Genomic DNA, 17,362 nt, shown 5'->3' on the forward strand with positions numbered 1-17,362 from the left:
GCCATCTGAGCATCATCCTTTCATCTTGATCACTGCTAAGGTGATCTCCTCAGCACTCTCACAACCTAATTGCCATAAGTTCAACTGGGGGGGATGTCAACCACCACTTAAGCAGCCTCTGTGGAGACTGTCCTATAGCAGAAGGTGACCTCAGCACAATCTAGCTCTGCAACCTTCTTGTCATCTGCAAGGCTTTCTTGGACTTTAATGGCCTCCCTCAGGCTGGGACTCTGTATAACAGTGTGATTCATGCCACACTCACAGCATCCTCCTCTTGGATGCATGTAGACCACTTACATTGACCACTTACACTGCTTAATGCTGAACTTGCTGGTTCACTTACCAGGAGAGTGACTGAAATTGTGTTCAGTCACTTTCCTGGTATGGCACTTGAAACTGTGGTAACTGTCCAGCCAAATAACTAGTTATTTGATCTCCTGAGATATGTGGAGATGCAGGTTACCCATGCATACTCAGATTGGTGACAGTTGCCTTCTCTCAGAGAGAACAATTGTTTAAGCCTTTTTGGCTGCTAGTTGAAGCTCATTTCTTACAAGCCATGTTGTCACTAGTTTTATTACTCTGTTGCCTCTGGCCATAACCTCCTTCTCACTTCTCCCAACTATGGTCAAACCAAGTTGGCTGCGTAGGGCTGTATGGTTCATTGGAGATAGAAGCTGATACCTCAGGACTTCAGCTCACAGAGGATGACCTCCTATGGCAGGTTGTTGAAGACATTCCTGATGTACAGGAGCACCACTATGGAGGATCTTTCTTCTTGTCCTTGAGCAATCAGCAGCTTCGTCAGCAATCCGTATGACCTCAGACGCTGCATGCACTGTGGAGCACCCAGTTCTGAAGCTGTACTGGTACTCACAAAATCTTCCTCAATTGACCACCTCTTCCTTTAGCCAATTGAAAGATTACTATCAGTAATCTTTCAATCATCTTGCTAAAGCTGTTCAGCAGACAGAGAGAGACTTGCTTATATGTTGACACTGTACCATCCTGGCACCTGGTTTTTTTATTCATGACTAGCTGGGCTCCCTTCCAGCTCCTGGGAATATGCTTGTATTGCAACATAAAGTTGAAAATGTCCAGCACTCCGCAGGGCTCGGCCTTGACCACTGCTTAGACCACCTCAGTCGGTATCCCATGAGGTCCATGGCTGTTGTCACATTTCAGGCCTGCTGATGCTCTGCGAAACTTTTCCAGGGTGAAGAGAGTGATATTCTTGGCCATAATCTCTTCCCTCCTGCACTGTTCTCCATCTGAGAACAGCAGCTGGGAGAAAAGGGCAAGGTGATAGTACAGGAAACCTTCATCTGAACTTTCCTGTGACATTGTAATAAGCATTGCCCCAAACATCATCCTCCAGCAGCTCGCACAGCTCCTTTCCACTCCAGAGTTAGCCTCCCAAATCGCCCTCCTGTGATCTTTTCTGGCCTGCTTTAATCAGTCTTTCACCTTCTGCTGGTCCTCTTTGTTCCCTCGGTGGTTCATCCTCTGGAGTTGTCACCTAGCCTTTAACCAAGCTGTTCTAGCTGGTTCTACCTATTGGTTTCACCAGTACACCTTCTGCTGCGAGGAAGCCCATTTCTTATTTAACATCTCCTCACGGGTCTTTCTTGTAATGTCAGCTAATTCTTTGGGGGCAATACTTTGGGAAGACACATGCATCAGACCTCTCATTCTATGTCTGCAGACTGCTCCAACTTCATTGATTGCTTACCAGCTAAAGGAATAAGGGCTGCAGGCTCTCTTCTTGGATATTGGGAACCCGAACTTGAACATTATTGCTCTGTAATCACTAGTGACTCTTCTTCCAAAAGGGTCTTCCAGCATTTCACTTTGCTTAGTAAAGTCTGACTAACAAAGTGACGTCCAGCCAGGAGCTGTAATCTTCTCTAACAAAAGTTGGCACCTCCTTCACTGCTAGGGTGGAATCTCAATCCATTGATCACATCCTCCAGAATAACTTCTATGGTGTCGGTGATGCTGCCACCCCAGCTATTGCTCTTGGCATTAAATCTCCAGCTACTATTACCTTAGGTCCTCTTATTGCAACCATGACTGTCATCACGTCCAGCAGCTCAGTAAAAGTCTTGATAGGAGTGTTGGGCGAAATGTAAGCACTGAAGAAACTAACACCCCCAACCACAGCCCAATTAAAACCTACATTCCAGCTGCTATTGATGACAGGATATATGTTGGACCTGATGATAATCACAGTGTCACCTCTTGCATCACATGTGACATCCTGCTGTAATCAGCTGCAGGTTAGGTACTTCAAGCAGGAGGAGGTCTTCTTTCTTTTCAAGCAGATCATGGTGTCTTCTTTCCTTTCAACTTTTATCTTTTTGTATTTGATAGTTGATGCTTGCCATTTTAGTTACTGGCAACTGTCACAACTGCATTATCATTCCATCTAGCTACTGAAAATTTTTTTTTCAATGGGCAATTAGGAAGCCTATTTTCAATGACAATGCCAGTCACAAAATATCCTTTTTTGTTCAGTAAATTAAAAAGATCATATGTAGATAAGAAATTGTCAGAAAAGATTCTGTGCTCATTAGGATTAGTAAAACATTATTTAACAAATCTAATACTTCTTGTGTTCGAAGACCAAATTCAGATTTTCTTTGTTTGCACCTCCGTATGGAATAAATTGCTACAGACACCTATCTGAACTTCACAAACACCAAAGCTTAAATCTAAATCTAATTGGATTTCCCCTGATAAACATTTTTTCTGAATGCCTACCAAAATATGGCACCATTTCTTTGTTGATAGGTAAATTATGAGAAAAAACACCAAATTGTAAATTCCATTTGTTGACAAACATAGAAATTGAATACTTTATACAATAATGACACCGATAAAAATAGTAAAAAGACTGACAAAACAAAAATTTAATGATTCAAACATAAAAATTATACAACGTGGGATTGTGAAGTTATTATTTATAATGTAAGAATAATATATTGCATGCTTAGCATGCAATAAGCCAAAGCCACTCCATAAACCAAAGGTATGTAATTGCACCATTATTTTTAACAACCACTATTCATTATCAGTTTTCAAAATAAATAATTTTCATTAGCTGATGAATAAAAGCCACACTTAAATAAGCAAATAAGATAGAAATACTATTTTTAACAAGCATATCGTGATCATTATATACCTTATACAGAAGGGGTTTCATGATCTCATAAAATACAATAAGTTGATATGCGAATAAACTTGCTGATTAAAAACCTATAACCATATAATTTTTTTTTGTGATTACAACACCTAAGAAAATAAAGGCAAATTACACAAAGTATGAAAAATGTTGTAGAAATTAAAAAAAAAATTGTTTACCAAAAAGTTCATTTATGCACCATTGGCGGTTAATCAGTTAAAAGTCCTAGAAATACATTTTGAAATCTCTGTAGACTCAGTGATGTAGATTGTGTATAAATTGATGTACAATTAGTATCTTACATAATTTTCTAAGAAAAGGATGTATAGTTTTTATAGTTAATTCATTAGAATATTTTTTCACCTGATTCCAGTTTTTGTTTAAATTAAACCTTCTATTAAATTCATTAAACTTAAAATTATGTTTTATTAAACTTGTAGTTCCATAAAAAAAAAACACTGTGTAAATATCCCCTCAACTCTTCTGCCCTAAAAGTTAAGTAGGTTACCTTCAGGAGTACAACAACTTAACTCCACTGAAGCTATATAATAGCTGTGGGGTGTGTGTACAGGAATTATGTTTGAGTTTTATAAGGGTACTCCACCAAGCTCTGACAAGGGAGTGAAAATAGAACTTACAGGAATTGACTTAGGAAGATCAAAACTTAAGTTGCTTTCTTTTATCAACCTGGAGGGTTTAACAGAAGATTTTTTTACTGTAATTTAGTTTTGGCTAGATAATGAAACAATTATGAATAAAGACATATGGAATATTTCATAACTGATAGCAAATTGGAAAATTATAAGTACTTCAATCACGCTGTTTATCTGAAGAATTTTTATTTTGCTATAAAAGATTTATAAAAAAAAAATTTTTCTGAAATTTCCATACTCTGTTGAAACATATGTATAATTCATTGTTTCATCGCAGAATGGGATATATTAATTTGTTGCTTTACATTAACAGTTGCATTTCTTTTTATGGCTGCAATGAATGTTAAAGCACCTGAAGCACAATAAGTTTCAATCAATTTTCTCTGATAATTATGATTTGCAGCATAAAGATGATTCTTGTAATACAGAATGAAGGTAACTTTTAGATCTGATTGTCATTGTTAACTTGACATGATAAAGAAAACAGATACATTTTAATTCTCATTTTTCATTATAAGCTGGAATGGAATGCTTTTTATTCTTGAGAAAGATTATGCCATTTTTTGGAATTATATTTTTGATGTAAATATTTTTCAGGTATGATATCCAACAGACATTTTTTTAAACTTGAAATGAGATGATTTTTCATAAGGTGATAATTATCTTTTCATCAAATGTTAACTCTATTTCTTGTGAAACAACCTTAATGTATAAGTAAATTAAATTTATTTTTTGATAGTCTTTTTGAATCCAATAGATTTAATTTTAATGCATGATTTTCAGGTCATTTTTAAATTATTTATTAATAGGCAGGAATGCTAAATATTCATTTTCTTATGCATTATGAATATTATATTACAAATGCTATTGGATAAGACCATAAAAATTCCTCTACAACTAAATTGTGAATATCAATTATAAGAAAAAAATTCTATTTAATAAATTATAGAAAAAAGTTTTTGTAATTTTTTGGTTATATTTATCTATTGTGAACATTAAAATTTGACACTTTTAAAGTGAGTTTTAGTTTAATTTTTTTTAGTAAATTTATCATTATTTTTTCCTTAAGTTGTTTTTTTTTATCAATCAGTCACGTTGTGAAGATGATCAAGATGATGTGGTAATTGGTAGTGAAGAGATTTTACCTGAGCTGAGTGAAGATTCTGATGAAGAAGAGACAGTTACTGAAGTAGCTGTTAGTGAAAAAGCTTTAAAATTTAAAATATCAACTGAAAGTTCCAGGTAATTAAGAAATATTGTTTTATTCCATTTGGTAATATTGACCATATATTAATGTTTTCTAACTTTTTTACATTTTTTGATGTTTTTATTTTTGTGTTTTTTGAATGATTTCTAAACCTTATTCTAAAACATCATGAAAGTGGATGAAATTTCTCATAAATTACTACTTATTAATTATAATCTAGTATGATCAGTTTATTATGAAACAATAGAATAAAATAATAATATATTATTTATTCTAATCAGAAGTAAATTGTCATTAATATTCTGCAGTCATCTACTTTTTATGACATGAAATATTAGACTAATAATTCTGTTTCTCCCTCATGTTATTTTTAACTTTTTGGAGAGTTTCTCCAATTTTATCTAGATATATGTTAGTAATAGAAATTCCATTCAGATGGAAATCAATTAAAATCATTCATAGGCTGGAGATGAAAATTATTAATTTTTCTAATTAGTATTATTTTTTTTAATGTTAAACATGAAATAAAATTATACAGATGGGCTCTCAACTAAGTTTTGTTACTTCGTGTGTTTAAATGCATAATTATCAAAAGCAGCTTGAAATAATAAAAAAAAAATTGATGTGGACACCATATGACTTCCTTGTATACCTGTTAAATTACATACACACATTTTGTGCTGCACTTCATTTAAACATACTGGTAAAACTTTGTTTAACCAGTATATAGGAGTTCACTAAATGGAATAGTTTATTATTAACGTTTATTTATACAACTCACCAGAAATCTGAAACTTTTGTTAATCAGCAACTCACGAAAATACAAATAATACTGATCTAGAATATTATATTACATAACAAGAGTTGTAAGAAGCATATTATGAACAAGTGAAAAAAGCTACCTATTTTCATTAGTGCTTAATATGAGTTACAAGTTGAGTTATGTACTATACCTTTTCTATGACCAGAATCACTTCTCCATAACAAAAAAAAAAGATGTAATTTGAAAGATACTTACATTTTTATTAAATAGAAATAGAAATTTGAAGGATAGAGTAGGTATTTTGAAATTAATAATTTACAAATCACTTTTATTATAAATGAAAATAATTTTTTTAGTAAATACAAATATTTAATAAAAAAAAATTATTTGAATTCAAATGTCAACAGTAATTATTAAAATAATTTCAACAATCACTTTAAATTGAATACAATTCAAAAATGTATAGTTAGTACCAACATAACATTGTATTTTATTGTTCTGTCAAATAATTAAATAAAATTGATTTTTAAAAATAAATATATAATTTTTAGAAGATTTTGCTAAGAAAATCCAAAAATAATACAATTCTAAATTATAACTTTCAATTAATATTAAATAATCAGATGTAATATACATGATTATTACCAACATAACATTCAGTTATTCTAAATGTTGATTGCCCAGACGATTGCAATCAAAAAGGAGATGCACAAGGAGATGCACAAAGGAGATGTTACAACACTCCTAAATATAAAATTTCAATATTCTATGGCTAATCATTTTTGAGAATGTGTAAAAGGTAAAACAAGATAGGGTTTGGAAATTAAATTATTCTAGTACTAAGATCATGCTTAATTGTTTAAAAAAGTCTGCTTTTCAAAAGCAAATTATTTCTAATTCTGAAGGAAAATAACTATAGTGACTTTTTTCTATAAAAATTTAAATCAGTATAAGGCACCTAAGATCCATATTACTGTTGATATCTAGGGGAAGGCACAAGCTTCGGGACACCAATTTGAACAAAATTTTGTGTGTGAAAGTACACTCACTATTTACGTGTTTTTATCATAAATACTAACACACAATATTCAATTATATTCAAGAAAAATGGCCCTACAAATTTCCTTAGCATTTTGTATTAGTTTATATATTAATTGTTTCACATCGTTAAGTAGATATGTGGTGTAAGTGAGAACATGTCGGATCTGTAACGATGCACACGTCTATTCAAAACCGACTTCATATACATACATTTTTTGTTAACTGTTTTTTTAATTTAAATATATTGATTTATTAATAATTATTAACCACTGATTGTAACAATTTTTGAATTTAAATGAAAAGTACATAAAATTTTATTTCACTAATAACTTCTGATATCTTTTTCATATTTTTTTATATTGTTATTATTCAATTATTATTTATTGTTAAATTTTTTTACAATCAGAGATAATAGTTATTAATAAATCAATATATTTAAATTAAAAAAAGGAAGTAAAAAAGTTAAAAGAAAAAAAGATGAAGTCGGATTCAAACTGATATGCCTTCCCCTTGTAAGATTTAAATATTTCATTAATAAAATTTTTTTTGGCTATAACTGTGGAACCAATCAAAATAAGTACCACTTATGATATATTGTTGCAAAGCTCTCAATGAGGGCTTAATACTGCAGATAAGAAAAAGCCCAAAATCCAAATTTGTTTTTATTTGCAATTTAAAGGGGAGGTGCACAACTAGATGTTACAACATCCTAAATAAAAAATTTCAACATTCTATGAGTAATCATTTTTGAGTTATGCATGATATATACGTACATCAATATGTTATGCTGAAATAGTAAAAATGGATATTTCCATTGAAATCTGAAAACCAAAAATGTTTCACGATTACAATACTTCCCTTACTTCATACAAGGAAGTAAAAATAAAGTCAAACAAAAATAAAAGTGAATGGATTTTTTTTAAATTTGGGGTTATATATACATAAACCTTCAGAGTTTTAAGAAAGATCTCATGAAATAGTGTATCTTGTTATTGTTTTTGAGTTAATTGTATAGTGCTTATATCTGCAATTTAACTGAATTGTTAAACTTTACACTTTTACATTTATTGTAAATAATGCAGAGGTTTGTTTGATTTTCAGCAGTTCTGGACGTAAAAGTTATCCAGGGAGTCGAAAAGGAAGTCGTGAAAAAACTCATCAGCTGGCAGAGCAAGAGATAGCTCGAGTTCTCAGAGGACATGATCGTTCATTTCGAAGCAGTGACAGTGGTGAGAAACGTAGTTGGTCTTCTGGAGACCAAGGAAGTATAGATGACAGGCGTTATGAAAATTGTTTACCACATGATCATCAGTGGACAAAAAAATGTGGAAGTGATGATGGTAAAGATTCTCGTAGTTATTCGTTGGCAGAACAAGAATGGAGAAGAGATTTTGTTCATGGACAGTACGGAAGAAAAACGAGGTCAATTTCTGCTGGCAGTCCAGAAGGGTTAAGGGAATTTCGAACAGGAAAAGATTTTCGTGATGTATTACAACGTAGGAGTTCACCAAGCAGTCCGAAAGATTTTAAATTGGAAAAAGAATCCCCAAGAAGAGAAGAAACTAATAAGATAGAGGAAGAAATGGTTAGCAACAATAAAGAATGTAGTACTAAATTGGGTGTCATTAAGGAAGGCTGTGCTCAGGGTTGTTCTGATGTTGAGGCAAATGTTAAAGATGACATTATGATAGTTGTAAATGGTGATGATGTGACAAAAGATGATAACGGCAATAATACAACTGCTACAACTATTACTACCACAACTTCGATTACAATACTAGAAACGACCTGCAGTTCTAATGTTAAAGACAACATTGAAGAAATATCTAAAGAAAATTTGTCAAAAGCTTCATCTGATCTTTCTTCTGAAGAAAAGGTCCAAAAGAAATCACCGTCCAATTTTTTCAGACGTTTGAAAAATTTTAGTGATAGGTTTTCAAAAAGTAGTGATTTAGGCTCACCGAAAGGGTCTGTTGAAAAAGTTGTAACTATTCCAGCATCACCTGCTTCATTAAAGAACCAAAAAGTAGAAGAGAAAGTCAGTTTAGAGAGTGAAAGACGTGCTATGACTCTGCCAAAGATATCAAAAAAGAAAATGCCTGATGGTACTAGAAGAGATAAAGGATGGAGAGTATTGTTGAAATCAAGAACTTCAGTAGACAAAGATTTAGAGAAATCATCTAAAAATGCTGAAGAATGCAAAGGAAGTACATCCCATGAAGGAATAAGCCATGAAAGAGTTGCTAACGGAATGACACCACCAGATGAAGCTGCAGGTAATATCAAATTACATAATAAAACTGAACTTGCTTATGACATATCTTACAATATATATGAAATACACACACACATATATATACATACTACACATATGTAGTAAGTTAGATATTTCTTCCCTACTTCAAGTTTTAAATGCTGGCTCAGACTGAAGTGAGATTCCTTAGTTTTTAACTTAAATTAGAAGGTTGATTTAAAAAACTGTTTTATACTTTTCAAACATGAAATGTTTTGGTTATCAAAATTATAACTTTATACTGAACATTCCTAAAATGTATATTTATTAGCTGTACACTAATTTATGATCACATTTTTCTTAATTAGTACTCTCTCCAGGGAATTGTATTTGCATATTTTAAATGTTTGAAATAATTATCATAATCTTCTTTCAAAGTAATCTACAATTGATACTGGGTATCTTTCTGTGTTTTAATGGTACTTGAAATAATTAGCACAGGTGATTTCAAAATAATCAGGTCTGTTAATGATGATTCGCTAAGGAGTAAAATCTTAGATAATATTAATGCAATTACAGTTTTTTGCATTTTGGTTCATTCAAAGAAACTGCATAATAAAATAAATATGTTTCTCATTTTATTGTTAGTACACAAACTGTAATTTTGGATGGGCAAATAATTTAAGGCTTTTTTTGTTGGTTTTATTTAAGTGAAGGTTTTGTTAGCTCTTACAATTTGTTGTTTAACTAGGATACTGGTAAAAAACATGAAAGAGCAATTTTGGATTAAAATATTTTTCTTTTAATGGACAAAGAAATCTTATTTTGATATAGTTAACCCATTTAATAAAAATATGTCACATTTTTGGATTTCACTTTAAAAGTTGTACAATATAATACTGAACAATAGTTCTATGTGTGCAGGTGATATGATGTTACAACTTTTCAAGCTGTGGATGGTAATGAACCCCATATAGATACATATAATTTTACAATTACATAAATTTCATGATAAGATTAATTGACTAAAACCAATAAAAAAGTACCAACATTAAAAATACAGTAATAATAAAATTTATTTGCATTCTGAAAATGCATGTATAGACCTGAGTTGTGAAAATTTTAATGAACAGTTTATTTTCAACATATATGCTGTACTCATAAATATGTTACTAATTTTTATGGCGTCACATACGTGTGACACTTACATGCTATAAATAGTAAATAATATGAATCTACTTGCATTTAGTATAGATTTACAATGTATATTCAAGTATGTGCATGTGAAGTACAAAATTTAAGACTTTTCATAATAGATATTTTTTAATAATTTAAAAATTTAGTTACATGCTTTTTAGGTTTACTTTATGATATGAATATACAATTAAGTGCAAATTACTTTTTACTTAAGAAATCTATTATGTTAGAAAATATTTATTTTTTTACTAAAAGAATAGCTTGCAGATATTTTATTAGTATAGTTCCTTAGTTATGAATTTTAGGTTAAAAAATTCTTGCTGTCAGTGAAAATTAAATATATGAATAAATTTATTAAAATTTAATGAATTTGTTTACTGTGTGCTTCTCTGTTTAGCCCTATTGTGTTCTCACTTCTGTTAACAAAGTATACCAATATCCAGAAAAATATTTGTGTTTGTAATAAATAAATGCTTTCTGTTTCTGACAACAGTAATTGGAATGACATATGTTATGTCTCTTAATTAAATAAGTACACACATTTTCAAATTATAAAACAATATTTATTAATGAGAACATAATGAGTAATTGAAACATAATGAATTAATTGAACGTAATAATAATATTGTAACAAATGTCCACATCATCACTTAAATCCTCGATTCAATAGTCAGCTTGCATCAATTTTTTGAAAGTTGGGATACAACAGTCCCCTACGCTTATTGAAAAAAAAAGTTGAATTTATATACATATTAAATTATATACATTTTAAATTTTACATTTAAATTTTTGCATTCTTAAATTTATATATATCAACCTAAATACATCTCTCCTGGCGCTTCGGGAGGTGCCAGGTGGAGCCCCTCTAGGGATCTCTTCTTCGTTCACCATATGTGTATAGTGATGGAGCAAATGTCACTGTTTTCTTTGGTTTTGAATCGATAGAGACAAATGGTAATTCTGTCTCTTCAGGGATTATCCGTCGCCATCAAACTTAATCATCTAGTGAAGTTTTCCAAGCTTCTGGACTACAGTTCCAAGTCTCTACATTGGTTTGTTAGTGGAGGGGTACCACCTTGCTTGTACTTGATCTCCCATGCTTAGTTGACATGCTCTAGAAGTGATGTTGGAAGGTGATGGTGGTTTCAGAAGGTCTAATTTAATATGTTATCTTTGTTTTAGGTATAACTCTGATGGAGATTTACCAGATGAGAGAGGTGTAGATCTATAACACATTAAAATTTCTTGAATTTTTCTTTGAATGGGTAATTTAGGTAAAGTCACTGCCTTTAACTTTTCCTTGAAAGTTTGTAAATTGCGTTCAGTGAGTTTGTTAATAGTGGGATGACCTAGTACTGTAAACTTTTGATGTATGCCCTGGTCAGAACAGAATTTTGTAAAGGTTTCACTTTTGAAGATTGTTGCATTGTCGTATAGGCTGCATTGTTGTATAGTATAGGCTGTAAGATGAGAATATATCTTGAAGGTATTGAATGGTTGAATCTGTTGTTGGTACATTCTTAGAATAAAAAATTTCCAACTATTAGGACTTTGCATTGACCATGATGAAGAAGTGGTGATCCTGTAACGATCTAGCATAATCCATGTGAACCCTTTTAAAAGATTCTGAGAGTTCATCCCAGTGATGGATAGGTGCTTTGGAAAGGTTTTTCTTTATTCATCCACAGTCTGACAAGATTTTCTAGATCTAGATCTTGGAGTTTTTCCTTATTCAGTTACATAGCCTAGGTGTTGGACTTTAGTTTTGACAAATTCACACTTTTCTTTATTGAGATGTAAATCAAACTCTTGTAATACATGTAGGCAAGCCGTCAGGTTTTTGTAGTATTCTTCTTGTGTTTTTGCATGCTTATATTGTCAAAGTATACTGTAACCCCTGTGAGTCCTCTCAAGACTTTGACCATGACGAGATGAAAGTCATTTGGTGCAATTTTGATTCCAAATGAGATTTAATGTATTGTCTGGCCAATTGTTTCATCTTTACAATTCCCACATGAGTGTGATGCAGTTCTGTGAGAACTAACTGATGCATTGAAGTTGGTATGGCTACTTGTTGCCCTTTAAAGATACTACTTGATGCCATTTTGTAGGTAACACTCAGAACCATAATTTTCACTTTTCATTTTTGATAAGTGTTCATCATGTGAAGTTTCTTCAGCAAGAATTTTGTAATTTTATATTTCATTGGAAATCTTTAGATTACTTCATTAGAAATTAGAAATACTAATTGAACAATCTCCTTGAACAAAGAAGGAGAAACAAATCTCCTTGAATAGGAGATCATGACAGAAAATTGGCATGGACATTTTCTTCTGCTTGTTTACGTCAAATTTGATAGTTAAAGTCTGTGAGCCAAGTTGTGTAGCGTAGAAGTCTTGTGGATGTCATAGCTGGAAGTTTTGAATTTTCATGTAGAATGTGAGTCAGTGGACAGTTATTGGTACACAGTATGAACTTTTTGCCATATATATAATAATAGAATTCTTTTAGGGCAAATACAATTGCTAGTTCCTCCCTGACAAGCTGTCTATAATTCATCTTGGTTTTGGCAAATGAACAAGAAGCAAAAGCAATATGCCTTTCTACTTCATTTATTGTATGTAAAATTATTCCTGATATCCCTGTCGGAGAAGCGTTGCATTCACTGTCAGTGGAAGATACAGATTGAATGGGGTTAGTACACGATTGCTTGTGATTCATTTTCAGTTGTACTAAAGCCGCTTAACATTTTGAACACCAGTGGAATTTGTGATTTCTCTGAAGGTAATCTCAGTGGACATGAGAGTGTCGAGGTATGTGGTACAGGTGATTCAAAGAAACGGGAAATTTTTAAAATTAAATAACGTTAATGAACAATTTTTTTTAAAAATGAATTTTATTTCATGTAATTATACAAATGTTGCCATTTTAGGATACATGCATTAGTTTATTTTTTAAAGATGACATCTTCCAGGTGACCTCCTCTTCTACGTAAACAGTCACGAAGTCTCTTCGTTAAATTGTTCATGGTTTGACTAACATCTCAACTGGAATTTCTGCAATTGCTTCTCGGATCTTTGCCTTCAGTTCTTCTGTTGTAGCAGGTCTACTGTAGAACACTTTGCTTTTAAGGTGACCCCACAAAAAGTAATTGCAAGCTGAGACATCAGGCGATCTGGGAGGCCATCTAATGTCACCATTTCATGAAATGACACATCCAAACAATCAGCGTACAGCTGCCATCGTTATTCGTGCAGTATGTGACGTTGCTCTGTCTTGTTGAAACCAGGCTGTATTAAGAATTGGTGGAAATCTCTTTTGTTGTTCCACAACAAATGTTTCAAGCATGGCTATGTAACGAGCCGACGTCACTGTAATCGCAAGACCGTTGTCATCCTCAAAAAAATAAGGGCCTATAACACCGTAAGATGACATAGCACACCACATGTTCACTTTCTGGCTGTGCAACGGACGCTGGTGTAGCTGCATAGGATTTTCTTGTGCCCAGTATCTGAAATTTTACTTGTTAACAAATCCACTGAGGTGGAAATGCGCTTCGTCTGACATCCACAGTTTGTGAACAAACTCTTCGTTATCATTTATCTTCTGAAGCATTACATTACAGAATTGTGCTCACACAACTGCATCGTTTGGTTTCAGTTCCTGGACGATCTGCAACTTGTAAGGATGGTATTGCAAGTCCTTCACTAACATTCTTCGAACACTTGAACTATGCAATTGTAAAGATGCAGAGAGATGACGGATTGACCGATGTGGACTTCGTGTGACAGCATCTTGTAAAGCTTGAACATTCTGTGGTGTACAGACGGTTCGCTCACGACCTGGAGGTTTCTTTTTCATTGCCGAACCAGTTTCCTCAAAATTAGTTATCCATGTTTTAATTGCATGTGCTGATGGAACACAGTCGTGCCGTCCCAGATTAAAATGACGGCGAAATTCTCTACGCACTCCCTCCACACTGTCATTGTTTTTGTAAAACGCTTTGATAGCAAATGCACGTTGCGCACCACTCTAAGGATCCATGACAACTAAATGGCAGGTTAGGTTATAGAGGCTGGCACCACTTATCAAGTGGTACCAATCGCCTACGGCTACCAACACAACTTTCAAAATTTCCTGTTTCTTTGAATCACCCTGTACAAACTTTGCAAAATAGGTTACTATTCCTAAGAATCTCTTTACATCTTGACTTCCTGGTCTAGGTGCGTTTATAATGGCTGTGACCATAGTTGGGTCTTAGGAAATTTTTTCTTGTTCAATTACATAGCCTAGGTGTTGGACTTTAGTTTTGAAAAATTCACACTTTTCTTTGTTGAGGTGTAAATCGAACTCTTGTAATACATCTAGGCAAGCCGTCAGGTTTTTGTAGTATTCTTCTTGTGTTTTTGCATGAACTATTATATTGTCAAAGTATGCTGTAACCCCTCTGAGTCCTTTCAAGACTTTGCCCATGGTGAGATGAAAGTCATTTGGTGCAGTTTTGATTCCAAATGAGAGGCAATTGAAGGCATAACTTCCTTTATGAATAATAATTGTTTGAATTTTTGCACTCTCCTCAGAGACTGGTACGTGAAGACATGCTTTAACTAGATCTAGGGAGGAATAATATAAAGAATCATTGAGTGCTGTAAGAAGGTTGTCGATTTTTGGTATAGGGTAGTGTGTATCTTGTGGTTGGGGGTTCACCCCTACTTTGTAATCAACATACAGATATATGGTATCATCGTGCTTGGGAATCATGACTAATGGAGATGCAAAGTCACTTTCTTAGACTTTTCAGATAATGTTTTGGTTTTTGAGTGTTTTGAGTTCTTAGTTTACCTTTATTTTGAGAGCATGGGGAACTTCCTTAGCTTCCTTAGCTACAAGTTTTGCGTCTTTCCTTACTTTGAGAGAAATTGTAATGTTTTTGCATCTACCAACTTGTTTTTCAAACAGACTGGCATATTTATTGAAGATTTCATGTTTTATGTTCGTTGGCAGTACTAAATATATAGAATTGGTATTACCCTTTTTGATGTTGATATCTTGAAGGTAAATGCCCAGGTGCCTTATCCAGGAACGACCCAAGAGTGGAGAAAAATTGTCTGGAACTACATAAAGTCTTTCAGTTGATTTTCTATCCTTACATTGAACTTCTTCGTCGACTACTTCTGGTGGTGCAAATATGCCAGTGGTGTATGAGCGAAATCGTATGTTGGTATTCTGAAGTTCAGTATTCAGGTTTAGTTTGAGGATGAGATACAACAACATCACTATGAGGAAAAGAGTTTTCCTTTTCTCATTATAATTTAGTTATAGTAAAAGTATTCAAGTGGTGGGAGTATTTCTCTGAACATATTCTTATCAAACCTATCAGTGGGAAAAATCTCATGTGCTACACAAATTTGATCATAATATTTCAGTGTGAACAAAAGGTTCTTTGCATAATCTTTTTATTATTTAATCATGTATAAAATATATTATTGTCTTAATAGGTACAACATTTCTGGGTGTGCAAAACAACAATCGTAATAAACCTCAGGGGTCAAAAACTGTAAGTGACACTACCAGAAATGAAAGTGAAACATCTGCAACCAGTAGTAGCAGTAGTTCTCATCAACAGCAAAGACGGCAACACTGGATGTCATCATTGGTCTCATCATTCAGGTCAAGAAAATCACAAGAAAAAGAAGAAACTGCCAAATCGTAAATAAACTACAATACTTATATTAATTATGTATTTACATTGTCGTTAACTGAAACGCTCCGCTACTCATTTACTCTTATCTGTGTAGTGACGGTATGTGTACTTTTCTTTCTTCATTCTAACATGTATTACATTATAACTAACTGACATTTATGTATTTATATACTCATCCTCGTATAATGAATGTAATGTTCTATCTAGTCCAAAAGTCAAATGAAATTACCAATTATCATTACATTAGCTAATTATAATTTCATGAAAGATAATCAAATTGACAGTGAAAATTGTCAGTAAATAAATAAAATAATATTTGTATGCGTATTGTTGTAAATTAATTTACTGATAAAAATAAAACCGTGATCAATAAAGACTATTACCATATATATTTATGAAAATGCATTGTGTCCATATGTTGTTATTTATATTAAAGATGATATACTAATATTTTATGGAAATGTATGTAATAAAAACATTATATATATATGTATGAATGTATGTGTGCATGTGTCTGTTATTACGTAGTTATTTGTTTAGTAATATATTTAATTAGTGACTGTTGGTAATCGTAAATTTAAAGGAAACATAAGCAGTGATTTTATTCTGTTAAGCTGAGAAGAATGTTGTTTAAAAAAGAGTTAATTGTTATATTATTGATGTTCAAATATATACATACATATATATATATATAAATATATTTACCTATATGTATAGCCTAATATTATATGAGAATCATACAGAAATGTTTTTGTTATGTATGGCAGCATGAAATGTTGCATTTTAGAAGTCTATGGATTTTTTTCGTGATTAGGAGGTGTCACTTGGGAGATATCTCACTTATATCATGCAGAGTAAAACCTTCATTTGGTGTCTTCTTTTAAAATTTGTCTTACACTCTGTGTCACCTCATAAATCCAAAATGACTATCGTATGCCATCTTGGCATATATATGATAGCCATCTAATTATGAAAGAAAACATCTGACTTTTTTTGAGTTATTTCAATTTTTAAAAAAATACACGCCAAATTAAACCTGCTCTTTTCTATTTTATTAAGAACAAATATTTCTCTGTTTAAATGAGTTCTTAATGAAGTAATAGAAGAAATGAACTGGCTTAAATTTTGTATATAATCTTTTTTTAAATTACTACAATCTAAAAAGAGTTACTTTTTTAAAAGAACTCATTAAGCAAAAAAATTGTTGTTTCATGCATAATAATGCAATGTAATTTTTTTATTAAATTATAACAACAAAAAATCAGTTTTTTCACCAAATTGTGGAAATTTTTACTTAAGGATAAATTGATCCCTCTCTTAACTTTACACTGTGACTAGTTATTAAGAGTTAAAGTTTTGTTTAAAGTAACTCTTTTAATT

The 17,362-nt window shown here is 32.2% G+C and overlaps 1 protein-coding gene across 1 annotated transcript in view; it reads left to right on the plus strand.

The window, feature by feature from the left end:
• Pde9 (phosphodiesterase 9) overlaps nucleotides 1-16,247 on the plus strand; it is a 503,564-nt gene extending 487,317 nt beyond the window's left edge. Inside the window, exons 16-18 of the mRNA XM_075357846.1 lie at nucleotides 4,928-5,079; nucleotides 7,950-9,124; nucleotides 15,777-16,247. Coding sequence (XP_075213961.1) covers nucleotides 4,928-5,079; nucleotides 7,950-9,124; nucleotides 15,777-15,991 — 1,542 coding nt within the window. The 3' untranslated portion in view covers nucleotides 15,992-16,247. The remainder of the gene's footprint in view (nucleotides 1-4,927; nucleotides 5,080-7,949; nucleotides 9,125-15,776) is intronic.
• Nucleotides 16,248-17,362: the final 1,115 nt, after the last annotated feature.

This window comes from Lycorma delicatula, chromosome 2, assembly GCF_047948215.1.
Source record: "Lycorma delicatula isolate Av1 chromosome 2, ASM4794821v1, whole genome shotgun sequence".
In the NCBI taxonomy this organism is placed as follows: domain Eukaryota; kingdom Metazoa; phylum Arthropoda; class Insecta; order Hemiptera; family Fulgoridae; genus Lycorma; species Lycorma delicatula.